This window comes from Puntigrus tetrazona, chromosome 24 (genome assembly GCF_018831695.1).
Source record: "Puntigrus tetrazona isolate hp1 chromosome 24, ASM1883169v1, whole genome shotgun sequence".
Lineage (NCBI taxonomy): Eukaryota > Metazoa > Chordata > Actinopteri > Cypriniformes > Cyprinidae > Puntigrus > Puntigrus tetrazona.
This window is the reverse complement of record NC_056722.1, coordinates 1,492,928-1,516,396: the sequence shown is the minus strand read 5'-3', so window position 1 is coordinate 1,516,396 and position 23,469 is coordinate 1,492,928. Positions and strand designations below refer to the sequence as shown.

The window sequence follows — 23,469 nt, the reverse complement described above, 5'->3', positions numbered from 1 at the left end:
TCTTGATGCGGCATGTTTGAAAGCACCGCAGTCTTATTTTACAATTAAAATATCCTTGAATCAAATATTATATACATGTCATGTGACACTGAAGACTAAAGTAGCGATGCTGAAAAATTCAGCTTTGCATCACATGAATGAAATAAATAAAAAATAAATTACAATATAAAACAGTTATATTAAATTGTAATGCTTTTTAAAATATTTTAATAAAATATTTCACAAGTTTTTGACCGAAAATTATATATATTTATATTAAAGACAAAACATATATTTTATGAAGTTTTGTAAAGTTTGTTTTAAAATATTTTAATAAAAAACAGATTTTTTAGTGCAGCGAGGGAAAGCTTTTTTTGTGGATAATTTTAACTTAATTTGTAATTCAAATGTCAAACAAAACTACCTTTTTGTCCTTTTTCAAAGCAAGAACCCACTGTATGCACAAAAGCATCCAGGACATTGTACCTCAAAGAAAATCATACAGGTTTGGAACAACACAAGCAAACAATTAATACACAGAATTAGTAAACAGATTGATTTTTGGATGAAATGCAGAAGTCACAGAAAATGCGTGAAGGTGTCAAATCAAAACACCATGGGTTTTTCTGCTAATAGTCCTGATGAGAGGAAATGAACCTCAAGTAGCTCTCCTGCTGATAGCGACTGAATCCCATTTTACATACTAAAGCATGAGTGCCATATCATAATATACTAATATAAACTACGCCAAAGTTCGGTTATCAAACTACTTCCAAAAGATTTTGAAGGAATGCATCCCTAAATTTTCTTTAGTTTTGCTAGTTTTTCCTATATTGTGCGGTTTTATGATGTTGCAGTCACTATTGTGCACCGTGTCCAAACCAGGCACAACACAGTAAACCAAACAAGAAAAATTCAGTAAATCTCTTTCATGTAAATTGGATATTTTTTTTCCCCCCAGCCAGTTCAAACTACGACAAAAACCGAAACGATCTTAGTTTAGGCTTCTGTCGTGATGATCTCCTTAGCCCCGCCCACAGTGCAACCTCATTGGTTAAACATCGGTCCTGCTGTGATTTTTGAGTGCGGACAGACTTGGTTGGGACACGGTGCTGCAAAGTAGTATGCGAGTATGCAAATTAGCATTCAGCCGCTATGTAATGCAGTTAAAAGAGATGATGGAGTTACCGTCCGATCTCTTGCTTTCACTGTCGTCACTGTCAGGTGAGTTCAGTTCCTCGTTCCCTGACATTCAGATAAGAAACGGGTCACTAGCTGAGCCCACTCGGGGCAAACGAACAGACAGACAAACAAATAAAAGAAAAGACGAGCGCTTTTCTAACATAAACAACCATTAGGTCTGCTACGCTAACCGTTTAACCGTTCTTTGTGGTGTAAAGTGTGAACTTTGTTGTATCCATCATTTCTAGCTCTAGTAAAACATGTCCGACAACAACATAAACGCATATACAACGCAGAATTCAGCACACAGCACAATGCATTGCAGAGTAGAGCACTAATAAGTGGTATACGCTAGTTAGTATGCTTGCTTGAGGACATTAAATGCTATACATTACATCGCACTCTATATACCACACAGCACACTGTAAATTGTACAGTATACACTATAGAGCACACTACACAACATGGACCACTCTGTACACTACAAAACACTTGAGAGTTAGTGTATACTAAAGTATACTAAAAACATTGACGAACAAAGCCACCTGCTTTCCAGCATGTAATAGTTAGTGCTTGGTTACAACAAATACAACAGTAAGCGAGAAAAAGTGGTAAAGCAAGATTAGTAGTATGCTAGTGACAGATCTGTATATGCTGGCCCATGTTATTAGCATAGTATGATAACTTATTATGTTCACAATTGTTTTTTTTTGTTTATTTCCTAAATTCATTTTAAGGAAATATTGTGGAAATTACAATTGCACAATATATTAAAATACTTTTGAGGAAATATATTAAAATTAATTTAATTTTTAAATTTAATTTATTAAATAATAATAAAAATATTAATAATAACAAAAATAACAATGCAATTACATATTAAAATTTTTGGTGCTGTCAAAAGATTAATCGCTATTAACTGCATTCAAAATAAAGGGTTTCAATTAAATAATTTATGTACATGTACTATGTATATTTAAATACACACACATATACATTTTATATTTTACAAATAAAAGTTTATATATTTATTTTTCACATTCTTATATTTAATTATTATATATAAATATTTAATATATAAACATAACATGTTTTTCTTAAATATATACATGCATCTGTTTGTATATATTACATAATATACATAATAAAAATACACAGTATACGCACACAGCGAATAATCGTTAGACAGCACTAATTTAAATTAATATTTTCAATTATGCGTGTATTTTTTGGCATCTGCTAACAACCAGCCAGTATATAAATATCATTATTTGCTTCGGCCATTGCCACTAGTCTGCATCACGTACATTATTTAACGACATAATATACAAATGTTAATAATAATAACAATACTGATAAAAATATTAAAATCATCAAAACCCGTATCGGTCAACCACTAGTTTATATCAAGCATAAGATAAGCTTAAGTATTGGTCAGTATAGATGTTTAAGATAATTAAAAATAGTTTTGGAAAAAGGACAGGCAAAAAAAGCACCACATATTGTTATAAACTTGATATCCGAATATCAGGATAAAATCACATTTTAAAAACGTTTTTGACCCTCACCGTTGTGTGCTCGCTGGCTGTTGTCCGTGTCGCTGCTGGTCTCGGGCTCTTTGGAGTCAGACGCTGGGGTTTGAGCCCCGTTCACCCCCCCTGGGTCTTTATTACCCTCTTCCTCTCTGGGCTGTTGCTCTGTGGGCTCGTTGTTATCGCCTGTAGCTTCTCGATCTGTCTTTGAATCCTTCTCTTGTCTTGTGCCTTCCTTCCGTTTGTCTTGAGATTTCACACTCGAGTCTGTGTTGATCTTGTCTTCTTTTTTAGTATTATCGCCGTCACTGCTTTGCGTGTCTGTGTCAGTTTTATTATCTTTCTCCTCGTTCTCTTCCTGTTTGGCCTTCTCTTCCAGATCTAACACAGACAAATATAGTCAGTACTGGCACTGTGAAAGTGAGGTCACTTTAAGCATGAAAAATTATGAATATGGGATACTGGATATGGGTAAGAATTTGAAATGCCTCTGAAAGAGGTTGCTAATGCTTACCGATGTTGTATGTATTTGATCACAAATCAACAGCTACACTGTTAAATATTATTATTATCAAAAAAATTACTTTTCTATTTTTATATATTTTAAAATTGTAATTATTGCTGTGAAGTGGAATTTTCAGCACCATTACTCTTTAGAAATAATAATTTCTGTTTATTATCAATGCTGAAAGAAGTTGTTCTGCTTAATAATATTTCTGTGGGAACAATTTTTCAGAATAGAATGTTCAAAACAGAAATCTTTTAACACTATAAATGTCTCTACTGTAATTTTTAAACAACATAAAAGGCCTTGGTAACTAAAAGTATTCATTTCCATGGAAAAAGTCAGCAACATATACTTTTATTGTCCGCTTTAGACATTACTTTAACTACTAACAGTAAGAAACTTTGCAACTACATGTTAGTAGCAGTCATTAGAGTCTGCTTAATAACTTCTAAGACTTTATTTTATTCACACAACATACTGACTATAAGAAACTTATATCAAGTATATATCAACCTATTCCACTAACCTTAAACATAAGCTAACAGTCCATTCTGAGAGTTAGCAGACTCAAATTACTGAGAATTAGTTGACACGTATTTACTATTTACTTAATGTCGGTGGAATATCAAAATAAAATGTAACCAAGTCTGTCATTCAGATCCTATTTTATTTAAACACTGTTTGAATTCCCAGATCAGAGCGAACTCTTGACATTCTTGCATTTCCGCTCTCTAGAATTTGCACAAGTATGAATAGAAATAAATGAAAAAGGAAGTCTGATGTGACCGCAGCTTAACACAGTCAATCGTGATTTAATATTACAACATGTTTCATCCACAAAATCTGTGCCAAATGGAGATTTATCTAGATTTACGTTATAAAGATTTGTTTTTGTTTATTTGTTTAGCCTGAGCTCTTAAATCTTTTATTGAATTCATTTATATTCCTGTAAGAAAGCTATATTTTTACAGTTTCTGAAGAGATGAGTGGTGCGTACTGAGGCATTGTAAATGATTGTCAGGGTATTGCTATGCAATTGATAAGGCGTTCTACGTGGTTGCTAGGGTGCTCTGTGGCGTTGCTATGGCTTTGTATATTGCCCCAAGTCATTACTCTCATGATTTTCTGGTCTCTAGATATGGCCTGGATTCATTGTCCAACCAGCACATCACTATTTGATGCATCTTTAATTTATGTTCAGCATAAGCTACAGCAAAAAGCCAAATATTAATATTTTATGGGTTTGTTTAAATCAGTAGCCCTTGGTATGAACAACAGGAGCAAGCATTACTAAAAATGTACAACACACCATCTTGATTTCGCTAAAAGTGCATATGGTCGCGATTATACCTTTGGCTGCCTGTGCTTTCCATTTTTCTCTGTTTTTATGCACTTCCTCATTCCAGGTGCTTTTGAAGGTCTTAAAATCGACAGCGTTTACGGAGCAGTTCAGGGAAGGGCCGCCCTCCGAACCAGTGCTTCTCACAGTAGAGCGTTTACCATCTGACGGGATGTTATTCAGACTGCACAAACACACACACACACACACACACACACACACACACACACACACAGACAGAATTGGCTTTCATTCAGCTTCCAGTAAATGTTTGTCTTTAGATTATATGGAAGTACATCACGTTTAAGTGTAATGTCATTAGTTGTCAGGCTAATGAAGGACACTAAGAGCTTCCTAGACTAGAAACAGGATGTGCACGTCCAAATACTACATTAGTCACCTGACACCCAGGCATGTTTGGCAGTTCACACAGAATGACCTCATAAAAGCATTAAAGTAGTAGGTGTAATTAAAGTAGCAGGCTATTAAAGGAAAGATTCAAGTTTAAAGTTCCCCGATTATGGGTAATGAAAGGTTTGTATTTTGGTTTTGGGAGTCCCCAAGTTGTCGTGCATGCAAGGTCAAAATGGCTAGTCGATAAATATGTTTAATGTTAGCTGTTCAGAAGTTAGTAAGGTCAAGTTAGTAGTCTCTCATGCTCACCAACGTTGCATCTGTTTGATCAAAATACAGTAAAAGCAATTGTACTATTTGCATGTATTTTGAAATGAAAACTGTTTTCATCATTATTCTTCAGTGATCCTTTAGAAATTATTCTAATATGCTGATTAATTTGTTTAAAAAATTGCAATGACCCCAAACATTTAAACGAGGTCAGTTCGACACGGAGCTTTAATATTTGAATAAACCAACGCTGTTCCTCACCTGGACCGCCTGAATCCGGCCAAACCCGAGGGTGAGGCTTCTTCGATCAGCGGAGTCACGATTTTCTCAATCATGTCTGTCAGCACAGTGAAGGTGGGCTCCACGATGAAATCAATGAAACCTGTTAGGGAAGCGAAATGAGCATCATAACACACGGACTTGGGTGTACCATATCCTATTGATTCACAGGCAAACTTGATCACTCACCGATCTGAGACTGGGCCACCATGGTAGACTTGCGGTCACATAGAGGAGAGAAAGGAAGTCCAAGCTCTGCCTCCTTATCGCCCTAAAACAGAAAGAAGAAGACAACCAACACCAACAAGCATTAGTTTTCAGGTAAAGATTTCTGATTATTAAATGGGTCATAGTGTATTTCTCACCTCTAACTCTTTTAAATGGGCTTTTTGGGTGCTTAGTCTTTAAGACGTCTATAAATTACTTTATTTGGAGTATTTCTTTACACACAATGCTTTATTCACAATGCACATTTTTTGATATTATGCCTAAAATGTGTTTTAATATCACTATTGATAGGACTGTATGTATAATATCAGTCTCTGAATGTGAGATTTTTAAAGTGTACCTGCAATAGCTCCACTTTAACACAATCCAGATATACTTCAGTATATCTTTAGCTGGACTTCAGCACTATTTCTGCACAATGAAAGTGCACTGAAGACAAAAAAAGTTTAGCCAATTTTAAGTATAATAGTTTATTATACTAAGTTACTTAGTTGCATTATTTTTTACATTCATTTATATTTTTTAGTAAGGACTGTCTTTTGGGTAAAAAACAACAAAAATAAATAATCAAAACAAAGCAAAATATAATGTGACCGTGATACAGTCTAATACTGTCATTTTCAACTCTAAACCTCACATAATGTTTCTATAATAGATTGAGAAATTCAGATATCGTATGATATGAGGCCTCTAATCGCTGACCAATTCAGACAAAACGAATTTGGTTTAGGTTTCAGTTCATTTCAACAGAACTGAAATCCCTTGTGTTCAGCTCAGCTGCATTCTCATTATTCTCTGAATCAGTTCATAGCGCTTCATATACAAAACACCAAAGATAATCATGAGAAACAATAGCTATAATTATCTTTGTTATGATTGCCTTTTGGCCGAATAATGCAGCTATGACCTCTAAACAACGTAGGACCCTATACATATTGCGTTCCTCAGGATGTTTTGTCAATTGCACTTTTCGCCGTCACCATTAATTTTCTGCACAACACTGAGCGATATTTCATTCCTGACCCTGAAATTGCAATTATAATTCCTGGGGGTGATTTACCTGTGACGAACCGCTCATTTATTAGCTTAAACATGTCAATAAATCAAAGATTCAATTTCACTCTTGTAGGAACACCAAGATGGGGCCGGTGTGATATCAAATCAGACAATGGAAAGTTAATTGGTTTGGCACTATGAGCAGATACGCATCTCTTAAAAACACACTGTGTTTGGATCAGAATTAGATCCGTTTTCATTTAGCAAGAAAATTGAGCTCTACTTCATTATTTATTCAATCATACAAGAAAGAAAACGTCCTGGAAAGCAATTGTGAGAGACTTCATAGAGATACTAAAGCTGATGGCATAGAGTGAAGCAGCGGAGATTCAAACGTTGAGGCTGGAATGTGGGAAATGGATGTTTAGAGGGGATTAATGGGATTTTTACAGTGGACATTACAGGCTTGAAATGCTAAATAACCCACAGACGCACAGACAATTCACGCCCCGTCTGATGCATATTGCCCACAAAAATAGCAAGAGCTTTCTCAAAACCTCAATCTGCGTTCTGACTGTGAACACAATTTCCGGGAGTCATGGTGCTCAGGGTTTTTATAGGCCCACTGGGAAACAGAGTTGTGTTTACATGGTATTGGGCTGCTGCAATGATGAGCACTTCCTAGAAAGAGCTAGGGTGGATTTGCAAGGTTTTCGGTGAATGAAATTCAAATCGGAGATTTGTTTGAGGCTCTTATTTGGTAGCTGGTAAACAGGATATTCTCGACGACAGCTGTATATCCCATTTTGTTTACATACATTTACTCTAGTCTATGTATAAATTATTCAGCATTTATTCTAATCGAATCAGAAAGGAAAAATAAGAAATCATCTTTTTTCACATCAGCCTATTCTCAAATTTGTAATACCTTGATAAATAAATAATAAATAAATAAACATTTCATTATGATGATTTATAATTAAATTTTTTATTTTTATTTGTTCTTTTATTTGTTATTAATTTTTAAACATGCATGCATGAAGTCCACAGTATGTATAAATATTAAAATATTTTGTATTATTTTAATTATTTATTTTTGTGTCTTTTTATAACACTTCACAATAAGGTCCCATTTTTTAACTAAACTAGTTAAACTAAATTAGTTAAACTAACAATGAAAATAGTTCTAAAGCATATATTAATCTTAATGTTAATTTAACATGTACTAACATGTACTAACTCATTATTAAAATTGTTACATTGTCATTTAGTGTAGCACAATATTTATGTAAAAATTCAAACAACATTCTTATTCTAACTTGTACATATAAAATAAGGAAGCATATTCAATTTTACTGTATGAGTAAAATGAGTACAAAAATCTTACTGACAAATGGGTAAAACCTAGGATAATGGCAAATTAAAAAAAATAGTAGTTCTAATTAGTATTTAGGGTTTAGTCATAAATTAGTCATAAATTAATTTGACAAGATTGTTACACAATGACATTTTAAATTTTGTAAATCAAGGAAAAATATGACTTTTTCAACTTCAACCCATGAATATATGAATAATTATAAAAAAATATATATATAAAAATAAATATATAAAAAAAATAAATATATATATATATATATATATATATATATATATATATATATATATATATATATATATAATATAAAATAATAATGTATTAATTATTAAATAGCCTTTATTATTATCAATATTATTTTACAATTCTTAATTAAAAATAAAAATCAAGATATATATTATATGGCTTTTTTTGTTTCCTTCAGGCAAATTACAGAATTTCATGTTTCTTTCTTTTGACTTCATGAAATATGAAGTATAACCCAGAAACAACTTAGATGAGCTGTACATGCTTCTGTAACTATGATAAGACACTGACCTGTCTGAAGAACTCCTCCAGCAGTGAGGTGGTCCAGCGGTGGTGCATGTTCCAGTTTTTGGCAGGGTGGCTGATGTCAGCGGTGTGCAGTAACAGGGATAAGGCCTTGGGTTTATCAATCCTGCAGAGGACAGAGATGTTCAGCCCCTCAGAGCTGTTATAATCACTCTGTCCAACCTCTCATTATGTGGATATGAATATCTGTAGATGCAGAAATGTTTTTGCGTGAACAGTGTGTGATCAGCTAAAGCCCCTCCTCCTGGTTACCCTGATGTGTGCGATCGCACTTACGCTTCTGGCTGCTGGAGGAAGTTCTTCATGGCTTTAATCTGCTGGAAGTGACAGGACATGTCAGTGGCCAGGACCATCTCGACCACCAGAGCCCGCAATTCTCTTTGAGAGAAAAAGACCTTTTCAATATTGACTTTAAAACAGGTTACATTCAGTCTTCTTATCAAGAACCTATCATGATGTACGAGGTTCTTGGGTTTATTCTCCATATAATATTACACTAATAACTAATAACATATTAGTTACTTATTAATTATGAAGAAGGTTTTTAAACCGCGGTCATCCAGGGGGTCTGTGTAAAAAAATGCAACCAAATACAAATAATAAAATGTGTTAAACTGACAAAATTGCTTTCTTCTGGTCATCCTTGCCAGATATCATAAGAACAACTAATAATATTTAATCCATACTGACAGTCATAGTTTTATGTCTGTAGCTTTATACATCTAAAAGTATTATTTTAAAATGCAGAAGAAAATATACAGTACCAAATGTAAAAGGAAAAAAAGAAAAAATTATATATACACACTTATATTAATTATATTAATTATTAATATATATATATATATATATATATATATATATATATATATATATATATATATATTTTACATTATTAAGTATATATTTTAAATATAAATTATATACAACTTTTTTCTATAAAAGCACCAGGACTAGAAAATAAATTTTAAGCAGTTTAGTTTCTAATTTAAAACTAAGATTACTGATTGGGCTACTATGAGTTTTTGCGGTTTGCAACACGTTTCTAACCTCCAGTCATCTTTTGACAAGTTGTAGAGGATGTTCATTTCATCATCTTCCTGCAGGAGACGATATGCAGCGCTGACATGGTGGTTTTCCTGTACGGCACGGTCATTGTACAGTATAGCTGTGTCGGATCTGTAAAACACACGTTGGTTCTATTAAAGGCCATTGATGTATTGGGTTTGCTGAACTGCACTGATAACGGTGTTTCATAGCAATAGTACCTGGTCTGTATGTGGAAGTTGTTGGTGGTGCCGGTATGTTCGTAATCGTGCACAGCAGCAGCGAACAGCATGGCAAAGATCTCCAACTCGGTTAACCAGTGCTGGAAGAAGTGAGATAACAAGAGAAATGCTATAGCAGCAAGAGAAATCCCACTTTCGATTAAGTGTTTTGATGCAGTTGGTTCATTCTTTGGGGTATATTGCTGTTATAATGGCCAACAAGTAAGATAGTGTCTCTTTCTGCTAATGCTGTAAATGATACAGGACAGTATCAAAGACTGATTCAAACAAGTTCTTTGAAAGAGTCATAGAAGTTGGAATCAAACTCATTGTCATTGTCTATCCATCTGATTCTCTAAAGAGTTATTTGTTCAGAAATCAGACCACAATGGTCACCTAGTATATCTAGTATATCTTGGCTTTCCTGCATTTATTTGATTCACTAAAAAGAACCAACTTATATGAATCGTCCATCCAGACATTAGACTTATATTTCTGATTTACTAAAAACAACCATCTTAAAAGACTCATTCATTCAGCAGTCAATCTTATCTTGGTCTCCTTTAAACTTCTGATTCACTATTAGTTCACGTCGGTTGGGAGAAAAAAATTTAGCACAAGAACAGTAGCAAAAATGTGCAAAAAAACCCCCACTCCAAACACCACCATAAGCGTGAAGGAAATGAAATTATATTAGTTCAGTACATTCTTCGCCACATTTATTCTTCAGTGCATAACATTATCTTACATTAACACTAAATCACCAAGGTGCCAGAATGACAACAAGACAAAAAGAAATCATCAGTGGTGTAAATGCTAAGGGGCAAATAATTTGTCAGCGTGCCAGAGTGATGTCCACACATCACAGAGAGGTTAATGAGCCCACGGCGGGAGTGACAGGAGCGTGTTTTGAGGCGTCGAGGGAGATTAACTTTCTATTGATTGGTATACAAACCAGAGCGGACCATTGCACCTACTTCCATTCCAAGAACCTCCACCTCAATAAATACCTCAAGTGCACTGTCAGGCTTAATAAAACATACTTCGCCGGCTCGCTTCAGTAGGAATAACAATAATAAACAACCGAGGGGACTCGATGTTCGTGATTATTTTATCCAAGCACACATAAACATACACAAATCCCCAAAGGCGAGACCGTTGCTGGAATTCACAGGGTCTAGGACACCATTTTTTTGCGGAGGATTAGCACCCATGGACTTACAACCATGCCGGTCTTGAGCAGGAGGTAGTGCACTGTCTGGGTGACGTCTGCGGCGTGGATTAGGTTGTGGTATGGGTTTCTGTGCTTAGTGTAGCCCACCTCCAAGGCCTCCACAAAAGACACCAGAGCCGAAACAGGGATCTGAGGAGACATACAGTGTCACCCGGCCATCCGGGGATGATCATCTGGACTTTGTTATCAAATGTCATTATGATGGATGGTTGAGTCTAAACACATAGCGTATGCCATGTTGGTAAATATCAAAAATACAATTGGCAGTATTTCTCATATTAGTTAAAATTAGTACATGGAAAACTGGAAATAGTGCAAAAAATAAAATAAAAACTAGATAATAATAAAATATATTTCTGCTTTACATTTACATTTACATTTTCCTATTAATGATGTCTTGAGAGATATCCCTGAGGAACTCACTGGAAGGTAAATTTTATTTTTAAATAAAAGGAAAGAGAGAGCGTCTTACCTTAAAGCGATTGATTATGTCATATCTGGTAAGAAGTTCATAAAAAATAAATTTCAGTGCATGATCTCCACTGGCATCATTCAGTGTGAAGACGTCAAATGACCACGTGTCCACATGCTAGATAAACAACAAAAAGACATCTTTACCATTAATGTCAATATACCGCAGTAACATGAAATATCAATAATATAGTGCAGTCAAAGGGTTAATCGCATTCAAAATAAAAGGTTTTGTTTGCGTAATATAAATGCGTGTCCTGTGCATATTTATTATGTATATATAAATACAGTATAGATTTTGAAAATATTTACATGTAAATATATATTTATATTGAAACAATTGTATTATAATATATTTAATATATAAACAAACTTTATATATTAAATATACAAAGTATATTCTTCTGAAACATAAACATGCATGAGTGTGTATATATATTTAAACATACATAAATATAGACACATATATTATGCAAACAAAAATAATGCTTATTTTGGTTGTGATTAATATTAATTAATTATTAGACAGCACTACTATATTACAATTCAAAAAGTTTGGGGTTAGTAAGTTTTTTGTTTTTTTTTAATTGAACGATCCTGAATTTATTTAACTGATATTATAATAAAATACTAATATTTCAGTTTAAATGAACAAATATTCTATTAGAATAAATTTCTAATTTTTTTTTCTGTGAAGACAAGGTTAAACAGCATTTATTTGAAATAGAAGAATACTTCTTTTTGATAAACTGAATGCGTTATTTCTGCATAAGTCTAAATTCAATTCAAGAAAAATTCTTTTGACACTACTTTTCAATAGTAGTGTATAGAGTACAACTTTTTGTAACTTCCTTCATCTCTTAGCATCTTGAGAGCTATGAAAGAGCAACTGAGACTTTACTTTATGATGCCTATAAACGTGATAAGATGTTCAGTCCTGAAATTGCTGCGTTTGCATAATGTGGTAATACCTGCCTCATTTCTTTTTTTTTATAGTGTATAAATTACTTTCAAACCTTATAAACAGGGTCTGTGATGAACGACGTGTGATTCTATCCTTGTACATTTCAATCCGGAGTCATGAAATGAACATCAGTAATAATACAGAAGATTTGGTCTCCGTTATGGCCGCCTGTGGTTTATGTGTTCTCTCTCCTCCATCCGCTCTAAGTTTGACCCTCCGTTATTTCATCTCTTCACTTTCAAACAAAGTTCTATGTAGGTTTGATTAGTTGGTTGCAATGAACATTTGCAAAATGCTGCATTAAATATTCACATCCTCAGATTGGAATATTTGTCCTGCACTCCGTCTCAGTCACGGCTGAGAGCTTTCAATAGCTTTAGGCTGTATGTGGAGATATATATGCAGATTCACCGAGTGCTGTGAAATCAAGAGAGAGGCCAAAATCCTGCTGTAAAACCACCAGGACATCCAGTACAAACCTGCTGCCTCATTTATAAAACACACTTGCAGTCAGATTTGACCCTAAAAATTTTTGATCCTATGCTAAAATTGGATGTATAAACAGACATAAAAATATTCCTAAACAGACTTATGAAGGTGTAAACATTAATTTACACTGATAATTTATTTTAGCAACATTAATATGATCAAATATTATTATTATTATATTTTTTTTAAATGCACTATAGTGAAACTGTATTGTATAGTTGTGGCTAAATAAGATTTTTCTTCTTAAACAGTTACTTTTATTATTTTACAAAGATATTTTATATGAGATATTTTGATCCGAAATAACAGTAAATATTTCTAATACAAAAAACCAAATATATATATTTATTTTTTGAAATATGAGATTCATATATTTCAATTAAATGCTGTTTATTAAGCGGTAAATGGGGATATTAAAATGATGAGACACTGAAGCCAAAATGATGCTAAACTATTCCGTTTGCATCACATAAATAAATTAAATTTTAAAATATTGTGTAGCTATAATAATATTTCACAGTATTTCTGATCACATAAATGCAGTTTTGGTGTGCATAAGAGACTTTTTTCAAAAACAATAAAACAGGTGACATCTTTATAAATGAGGTCCGGAAAAGCTGAAAGGATTAAAAACTCTTTATAAAACAAGCAGTCATTAGTTTCAGCTTATTAACTTCATGTTCTATTAAGATTAGGTGGACAGAGCCTGCAAATTACTGCTATTCTTTGATAAGAACATTATCAAAGTATTCTGTATTAGTATTCCGTTACTTATTCTTCTCACCTAGCAGACACTTTACACATTTACCTGCACATAAAGCAATGAGAAGCAAATTGACTCAGTCAAGGGCACAAGAGTTACAAGGGACCGCAGGAGATCTCTATTCCATTTGAAAAGTTTGAACCTTCACCCGTTGTCAAAGCAGTCTTGAGGCTTAACCACTAGGACACCACATTATTCCGTTCATCTGACTTTCATCCACACACCTCAGAAAAAAAGGTTTGTGCTGTGTATGTGCATGCAGAATTTAAACGAGGCTGGAAGTTTACAAAAGCTGCATGTTTAAAAAAAAAAATTGATATATTTAACGCAACACATAGGTAAAGGTATGTTTTGCTTACGAATGTAATTTAGTGTAATGTAATTTAATTAAATGTAATTTTTATTTTACATCTGGAGTGACCAAATTGCACACTTCCGGTTCATTTGACACAGTGAAAAGGTTACTAAAGTAAAATAGGATATGATATTCCAAACACAGCCTTGCACAAGAACATCTCTGACGATCACTTTTAGTGCAGACGGCCAGAATTTTAAGAATAGGCAACAGAACAAAAGAATATTTTAAAAGATTGTAGATTTATGACTGAAATGACAAAAAGGAGTAAAGCTAAGCCTTCCTGCCACAAATAGTTGAAATCAAAAAATGAATGAGAAGCTGATAGGAGAAGAGATGCGGCTGATAACAGCTCTGAAATGGCATTCGTGATCGAATCACAGCGGATAGCTGGATGTATAATTTGGACTATAATTTCATGTGGAGAAAAGGATTAAAATCAGCATATTTTGCATTTGCCTAATACTCCAGCATTCAAAAGTTTTGAGGTTGGTGAGTTTTTCTTAGGTTTCGGACAGAAGTCTCATGGACACAAAAGCTGCATTTATTTAATCAAAAACAGCAATTTTGTGAAAAATGATTACAATATAAAATACCTGCTTTCTATTTGATTCGATTTTAGATTGTGATTTATTCTTGTGATGCAAAGCTGAAATTTTTTTAGCATCAGTGCGACATGATCGTTGGAACAATGTTTAAAAGAAATGTCTTTGTCACCTTGCATCTTCGCTCAACAAAAACAGATCTCTTAAATTAAGATTTAAACATCACATGAAAGCTGAATAAATAGGCTTTGCATTTTTATTATTGTCTCTGCAAGACAATAATAGACCAAGATACAGTTTATTACAAATCTAGAATCTGAGAGTGCAAAAAAATCGAAATACTGAAAAAATTGCCTCTTACCAATGCATATTGCTAATCAAAAAATACATTTTAATATGTTTACCGTAGTACATTTACAAAAAACCTTTATGGCATATTTTAAATGGACTCAATAATTTATGCTAAGCTATACTAAAAGTGCTATCGCCAGGCTCGGATATCAGCTGAATAATTTCCAAACTGGTAAAACTCAACTTTTTAACTCTTGGAGAATGAGCCTATTTCCAAAAAAAGTCGAGAGTTCCTTTAATATCCTAATGATGTGTGGCATAAAAGAAAAGTAGCTAATTTTGACCCACGCAATGTATTTTTGGCTACTTTGACTGATTTTGTGCCTTTGTGTGAAATTTTATTGGACAACAATGCGAAACAGAGGCTAAAATCTCTGTCCTGTCTAAAGCGTGTGTGTGCCAGGTAACCCAGCTGGCCGAGGGATAGATCAATTGTGCACTTCGGTTAATTAAACAGGGCTGTTTGCCTGGAGACGGTTTGATTTTGCCATCTCCCCCTTGTTTCTTCTCGCATAAGCTATTGTGCATTCAAAATGTGTCGCATTCACACGTTTTGCATTCATGCTGTGACCAGGTTGTGCGTGTGTTTGCGCACATGAGCATTTGAGGTCACAACCTAGAATCTGATTGGCTCGTTCATTTACCTTCAAGGCCGTGATCACGCTGGGCGGATAGCTCAGCCCCACCATGTTGGAGGTCCGTCGGTACATCCTGTCAGAAAGAGATAACACACTCCTGTCAGTGTGTGAGAGCTTCTGAGAAATAAAAAAGGGGGGAAATCCCTTGTTTCACTCTAGATGTACTTTAACATTTATATTTTAGGTGCACGCAGTACTGGAAATATGAGACTAGACAGGAAATGCACAGCAGGGTCACAGGTCACAGTCCTGATCGATCTATGAGCCGGGCCCTGCTTAAAATGTATCAGTACTTTGAAGGTTTCCATCTATTACCAGTGGGACGCCTTTAGGGTTTAAATTTGTTTGCTTTATACCGTCAGCTTTGGAGAAATCCTCACACACCTTTCCACAAATATGCCTGCTTGCACCGCGTGCACGATGCTGCGAAATCTCGGCTTCTCCTCCGACCGTCTCAACATCAGCCCCATCTGACGTGTGAAAGTTGACGCCAGCCAGTCGCGCACTTCTGAGGGAACGGAGTCGGACTGGATGTCACTGAGCTCATCTTCTGTATCCACCAACCGCCTGAAGGAACAAACGCACACACACACACACACACACACACACACACACACACACACACTCACATAAGACACGACTGCTGTCTGAAGACACTAAATGGGTAAGTCATGTCACTTTCGATCACATCAGATGAAATTTCAGCCAAAACCCCTCTGAGCAAAAGTGATTGCAAGAAAAAGATAAAAATATACGATTCCAGTTCAAAGACAAGGGAAATACAAACCAACATATCTGATCACCTAAACATAACTTCAGAATGAAAAAACCGTCTCCACTGCAAAAATGAATGCTTTAAAAAAAACATAACTGACGATATCATTATTCAAGGAAAAAGTCAAAATTCTATATAATTATGCGATAAGATGAAACTCGACAAATTATGAGATGAAGTCATAGTTGTGACCAAGTCAAAACTGACATTCATGACAAAAAGTCAAAATTGAGAAAAGTCTGAATTATGAGATAAAGACATAATTGTGACAGCTGACATGCTAAATGATAATTCTGATACAAAAAAGTCAAAATTATGATTATTATAATGAGATATAATGCAAAATTACAGTCAAAATTGAGCAAAGTCAAAATTATGAGATAAGGCATTATCGTGACAGATGAAACTGACTTACAAAATGATATTTCTGATACATAAAAATAGGATTTCAAAAGTATGACAAAAAGTCAAAATTGACCACTATAAATATGAAATAAAAAGTCTTAATTGTGACAACATTGTAACTGACATGAGAAAAAAGTAATAGCAACAGTCATAATTATATTACGAATTATGACGGTCAATTATTAGACTTTTACATAATTATGACTTCATAAATTAGATATCCAATAATTATGTCCTTGTTTGTCACATGTCACATTGTTGATCAAAGTTGATCATAGGCAGTCAATTAGTCTGTTAAGAGTTAAGACATTCTGTTAGTTAATGTTAGTTAACAAAAGTCTGTTCTTCTAAAAAAGGTATGATATGGGAAACACAATATGGCACACAATCTTGTATGGGCTATAACTATATTCCATTTTGAAGCTTAAAAGCTCCAGTCACTATTTTTACGTGCACAAAAAACAAATAGGTAGATTCAACAAAAATGTAAATTAAACGGGTTTGGAAAAACACAAGGGTAAGTGAATGATGCATTAGCATTTCAAGTGATGCGTGGCACATTTCAGACTCTTTCAGTCTAAACAACTGAATAAAAACACATCACATACTCATGGCAATGAGGAGACAGCATTACAGAACAAATGCAATCCCTCTTCCATTTGCATTTTTATTTCAAACAGAGGTTTACGAGCAGCTTTAAAGATTAAAGACACTCTAGGCACAACATATACTTTTGACCCAAGATTTGTTGACTTAATATGTGCCAAGACTAAGAGAAATGCTATGTGTTGTGCTCACCTTGTTTCTTCAATGTAGACAGATTCCAAAACAGACGCGGCGTATTCTAGGTTCTTCTTCAAGTCGACAACAGAAGCCTCACCTCTCTCCAACTGTTTCACCAAACATCTCAGCCTGAAATGAAAAAGTCGATTATGAAAAAGTTGTATTCGGATTTAATGGGCTGGTTTTTCGTTTGTCTTTAATAAATAGAAGAGCGGAGAAAAGGAAAACAATAAAATAAAATTGTGGAGTTGTGGATTCAATTCTGCCGTGCTAAACTAACAAACAATTGGCATTTTCGAAGGAAACATAATTGCTTAAAACAAAAGTTGTTTGACTCAAGTTAAAGTTTCCTTAAAAAGTCACTTTGAAGCCCAATATGTGCGCTGTACGTTTGTGGGGTGGTTTGTGGCTGCCAAATGACAGATTCATCCATCATCTTTATTGCTCAAGATGATAAAAGCACTCTGTGTTGTTGTCCATCTTAGATTCTTTTCACTACTGAGAAATAAACTGATCCATTCTGTGTTGATTTTGACAAAGCGTTCAGCTGTTATCTGAGCAGACCCAATGTGTATTAAACATAGTTTCAGTCTTGGATATTAAGTCCAGTTCTAAAATACAGTCTGTCCCATTTTAAAACTTTTAAGAAGCATCTTTTTCCCTTCGGATTTCCACTGATCCCCTCCTAAATATTAGCAACATCAAGTCTCCATAATTCAGTGAACGGTCTGGGTCACTGTTTTGTTTATGAGCCACACACAGGATCTCTGAAGTGAACTACAATCTTCAGTCATGTGGACGGAGGGCCAAATCAAAAGGCCAAATGTCCCAGGTGTGTGCAGCAGACAGATTTTTCTGCATGGGTCTGGGTGATGGGGTGCGTGTTTGCATGAATGGAGAACACAGGAAGCACGTTTGACCCAATTCCCATCCCAAATGACTGGACCGAGCGAGCCAGAGCAGCATGCAGGGATGAGACGGAGCGAAATCATGAAATCGACTGTGGAAAGGTATGAGAAGATATTTCGCAAGATGTGAGAAGACATTACAAAAAAAAAAACACATTTAGGAGAATTCTTTCAGTTACCACTGTCTTTAATGTATGAAAAATACTACAACGAAAGTTCATTGGAACCAAAACTGGTAATTATTATTCTTTTTTTTATATTGACTTTATTTCTCAGCAACTCGCTATCAGGAGTTATATAGCAACAACTGAGAGATATAAATTTGCATTTGTGAGAAATAAACAATTTTTGTATCTTACAATTCGAGAAAATATCGAGAGAGAGAGATCTTTTTTTATTCAGTGGTGTAAATGGGCTTCCAAATGAAGATAAGTGACAGCAGAATTAAAATTACTGGGTGGACAATTTCTTTAAATTGACAGTTCTGTGTAAACTTTATGATATTTCGGAAAATAGTTTTTTTTTTTTTTTTGTGAATAAAGTTGCACTTGTTAGCTATTAGCTACGACTTTCCCCCCAATTCTTAATATGCCGCTTATTAATAATTAGTTGAGGTATTGGGTAGGATTAGAGATGTAGAATAAGGTCATGCAGGATAAGGCATAAATATGTGCTTAATTAGCACTAATAAATGGCTAATATTGTAGTAATACGAATGCTAATTAGGTGTAACCGTAAAATAATGTCTCATGATACACTGAGTAAATATTGAAAATTACATTGAAGCATTCATTATTGAGAATTAGGGAAATCAGCATTGTGAAAAGACATAAAAATGAACCAAGCTGTGATACTGATAAAAAATGGAATTTAAAATAAATATGAACGAATCTTGAAAGCGGCGGTAGATGCGTATTTAAGCCATTTCTACAAAAACTGACAACTCGTGACCCTCCTCTCAGCGATCTCTTGTCCTCTATCTTCAAGCGGTCGGCAGCTGTGTTATTTGAATGAAGTGCTCTCGTTCAAGTGAAAAGCGTGACGTCGGAAGCAGGGTCGAGGACACGCTGTTTGAACAATGTTATCAAAACAGGCGAAGCGGAGCAGAAACACATTGCGCTGGCGTCCCCAAGGAATCCCCTCCTTCAGACAAACACGCAATCGATGCAGCAAGTCAATGCCATCCCATTAGAGGATTAGTACTTCCTAGAATCTGTCCGGAGCAGAAATGATAAGAGCAAAAATTCTTTAGGCGCGTGAGTCCGCTCGGCCACCACCGCACAATGTATGACCTTTCTAATAAAGAGAAAGAAGAGCCAGATTAGATGCTTATGATTAGACCATTAAACCACGCCTTCTTTCTCAGCGGATCGGATTAGACAGCATGTTTCAAATAAAGGTCTTGTGGGCTAAAAGAATTAAGGAATGTAAATGTGTTTTAGTCGTGATCGCTGAGCTCGGTAATGTCTGTGAACATGACATGGTGAAGCCGAAATGCATCAACATGTCGCAATTTCTTTGAGCTGAATTCTACAGGGAAATTCACTTTTAATGTCCATCTGGCAGACAGGGGTCAAAAGGGAACTGCTTTTATTGATCGTGTGTGTGTTTTTTTTTTAAAATGTCATGTGCTGTTGATAAGGATAGATTATGATGTCAGTAAACCCTGTGCAGCCAACAAAACAACATTTTTGCTATAATAATATGACAATTTCACACTGATTTTATTTAAATTAAATGCAAACAAAATTATCAGGCTTTAAATGAATATGAATAATTACTATATATATATATATATATATATATATAGTAATTAATGTTGTTAACCAATGTTAACTAATGAACCTTATTGTAAAGTGTTACTATATATATATATATAAATACTAATAATTTAGTCTATACTTTATAATAATACTTAATAATTATTATAAAATAATTAGTTAATAGTAATTATTATTATGTTTCAAAATAATAATATTTTAAATTATAAATATTATTTAAACACTTTTAAATACATTTTCAAGATAATAGGTTAAAAGAATAATAATAAAACAAATAATAACTTGTAAACATATCATTCAAGCTTTGGGCAAATACTTTAATACACTGAAGCTTGTTGGTTATAATATTAATCATAATGCTACTACTACTACTACTACTACTAATAATAATAATAATAATAACATATATTATTATTGCTGCTGTTTATTTATAATATTATTACTATGAATTATAAATAATATTTAAATAAGAATATTTAAACATAAATATTATTTAAACAATGACAGAGTAATCAAACTGTAATTGAAAAAAATGTATTAAAAATAATGTAATAAAATAAAACCTAGCAGGTATTATTATAAACTACAGATCAGAGCAACATATTAAAGATGGGTTTGATCTTATAAACATTCTAGCTGCATAAATAACTCCACATTCATGTCACAGATATTTGAAGGAAACTCTATTGTCCCCTTGAGTGCTGAGGTTTGTCACCATGACAGTAACACAAGAACGCATGTTAAGCACGTCGTTATGTACAACAGAACGCATGCAGTGCATTCGTGACTGCATTTGCATATTCATACACAGTATGTGTGTCTGGCCGAAGGCGAGATTTGTATGCAAATATCATTGTATTCGATGCTCATTCACTGTCATATTTGGTCTGACAGACATACAGTTCATGTTGTACAAACAGACCACCAGTGGTATCACACACTAGGCTTCCTGTTCATTAACGGCTCCTAATGAGCATGTGTGCCGATGACTCATCGTGAATGTTTGACTTTTGCAAAGCAGATAAACTCCAGCCTAAGGGGTTAAGACTGCAAGCTCGTGAAGAAAAGCATCTAAGCCAGACTCTACAGCTCTGTTACAAAAACTAGTGAGCATCCTACCTAGACAGCATTTAAATAGATAGATAGATAGATAGATAGATAGATAGATAGATAGATAGATAGATAGATAGATAGATAGAATGTCTATAGTATATATTATAGTTCTAGTCTATAGTATATATAATATATACATTTTATTTTTGCTATTTTGTACTTTTTATATTTTGTATATAATTCTTTTTTTTATCTGTCTTGTCTTGTTATCCTGTTGCACTGTAGAGCTTAAACAAATAAATTCTTTGTATGTGTAAACATACCTGGCAATAAAGTCGATTCTGATTCTGATAGATAGAGAGGTAGATAGATAGATAGATAGATAGATAGATAGATAGATAGATAGATAGATAGATAGATAACTGGCCCATGGATAAACACATAGTCAAACAGATTTGCTTAATCTGATCCATTTTAATTTTATTTTATTGAATATTTACGTGTGCTACATGTTTTTGTGTTATATATTTTAGTATTGCGTTGTTCACTTGAGTATAAAACAGAGGTTTTGTCACCATTGACTTTTTTATGTCTGTGTCAAGGCCCGAGATCTCGAGGGCATCACGACCAGATCACTCAATGGAGTATCAGATACAGCACGAACAAGAAAACACTATTAAAACACAGTCCTCTGGAGAGACGTGACGATGTGTGCACTTTCTTGTCTGCCTTTTTTCACCTCTTAGAAACTTCAAGGTCACTTTTAATCCTTCCTTTAATCTCGCCTTCCACCGTTGACTCTTATGTATAACACAATCACACACTCGCACACACAAATGCATTAAATTACGCGAAACGCTTACCCAAAAATTGAATACATTTCACCCACGCTCTGAAAGATTTCCATCTTTCTCTCTTGACTGAAGGTCAGCGGGCCGTCTGTTTTAAGGTCAGTCATTGAAGATCTGAGCCATTATCACACTTTACTGGCTTCTTCTCGAAAATACACAAAAGCTTCTGGACGTCTGAGGACAGGAGATTTATTCAGGACGTCCGTGTCTCGTTTGAGTTCCTGTATCATTGAACTGGCAGACGTTTTTCTCACAAAGTACAATCTCTGGTTGGTTAGTTTGAGAGTCTGGCTGCTCTGTTCCAAAACCTCAGGAGTTGCCTCAACGTCTACAGACTTTTAAATTTGGAGTGTTACTCTTATTAAGTAATACATTAGTGTTTCATACAGATAACACTTAAAGAGAAATCAGTTCACGTTAGCATGTTGCAAACAACAATACTTATATGCTGCATTCAAGGAATACATTTTTAGCGTTTTTTTGCATTACCTGGCTTGACTTTAGCAAAGATTTCACTATGATCTACTTGTGAATGTTAATAATATAAGTATCTACAAAAATGTAATAATAATAATAATAATAATAATATATAAAAAAATACATGAAAATATAAATATTTACAATATTAAAATATATCAATTAAAAATATCTAAATAGTTTAAAAGCAAAGTTATGTAACGCCACACCAGCAGAGGAGCCTTCCCAGAGTTCTGACTGTCAGCTCTTCCTCTGCTTTCTCCACCCACTTCCCTTTTGGCGGCCATTTTAACCAGGCCCAAACAACAGCCTGGTGCGAAGTATTGCCAGCTCATCACTGCATACCAAGCGTTTCTTTATCTGTCTGTTTCTATCGTGTTTTTGACCTATTGCCTGTTTTTTCCTGACTATCGTTTTTTGGATTACCCCTTGCCTTGACGACTCGGATTGGACTGATTATTGTGTTTGAACCTTTGCCTGATTATTTGACGTTGAGTTTGGATTACGTTTGGATTTGTTTGCTGTCTCCATTAAAACTCCGCATATGGAATCTACTCCGCTTCCGCCTCTGTATCGTTACAGAATACTTCGCCTTCACCGAATCCAGCGGAGGTTTCACAACTACAGGCCGCGTTCACTTACCAGAGTGAACTTATGAAGAATTATCAGGAACAGCTGGCTCAAGTGCAAGCAGCAAACACTCATCTGCTTCATTATATCCGTTCGCTTCCACCCACGCAACTTTCTACGGTAAGACTGGCACTGCC

General features: G+C 34.4%; 1 protein-coding gene across 4 annotated transcripts in view; it reads right to left on the bottom strand.

Moving 5' to 3' along the window:
* Positions 1-23,469, bottom strand: part of pde1ca (phosphodiesterase 1C, calmodulin-dependent a) — a 69,883-nt gene that overhangs the window by 4,556 nt on the left and 41,858 nt on the right. For 3 of the 4 annotated variants that reach the window (XM_043226607.1, XM_043226609.1, XM_043226610.1), the window contains 13 exons: positions 17,648-17,761; positions 16,054-16,236; positions 15,676-15,742; positions 11,566-11,682; positions 11,082-11,222; positions 9,860-9,960; positions 9,642-9,770; positions 8,871-8,972; positions 8,580-8,700; positions 5,633-5,714; positions 5,426-5,546; positions 4,552-4,724; positions 2,730-3,074 (listed from right to left, as the gene is read on the bottom strand). In XM_043226607.1, coding sequence (XP_043082542.1) covers positions 2,730-3,074; positions 4,552-4,724; positions 5,426-5,546; positions 5,633-5,714; positions 8,580-8,700; positions 8,871-8,972; positions 9,642-9,770; positions 9,860-9,960; positions 11,082-11,222; positions 11,566-11,682; positions 15,676-15,742; positions 16,054-16,236; positions 17,648-17,761 — 1,796 coding nt within the window. Of the gene's footprint in view, positions 1-1,167; positions 1,225-2,729; positions 3,075-4,551; positions 4,725-5,425; positions 5,547-5,632; positions 5,715-8,579; positions 8,701-8,870; positions 8,973-9,641; positions 9,771-9,859; positions 9,961-11,081; positions 11,223-11,565; positions 11,683-15,675; positions 15,743-16,053; positions 16,237-17,647; positions 17,762-23,469 lie in introns of all 4 variants that reach the window. The other variant, XM_043226608.1, reaches the window with a different exon arrangement.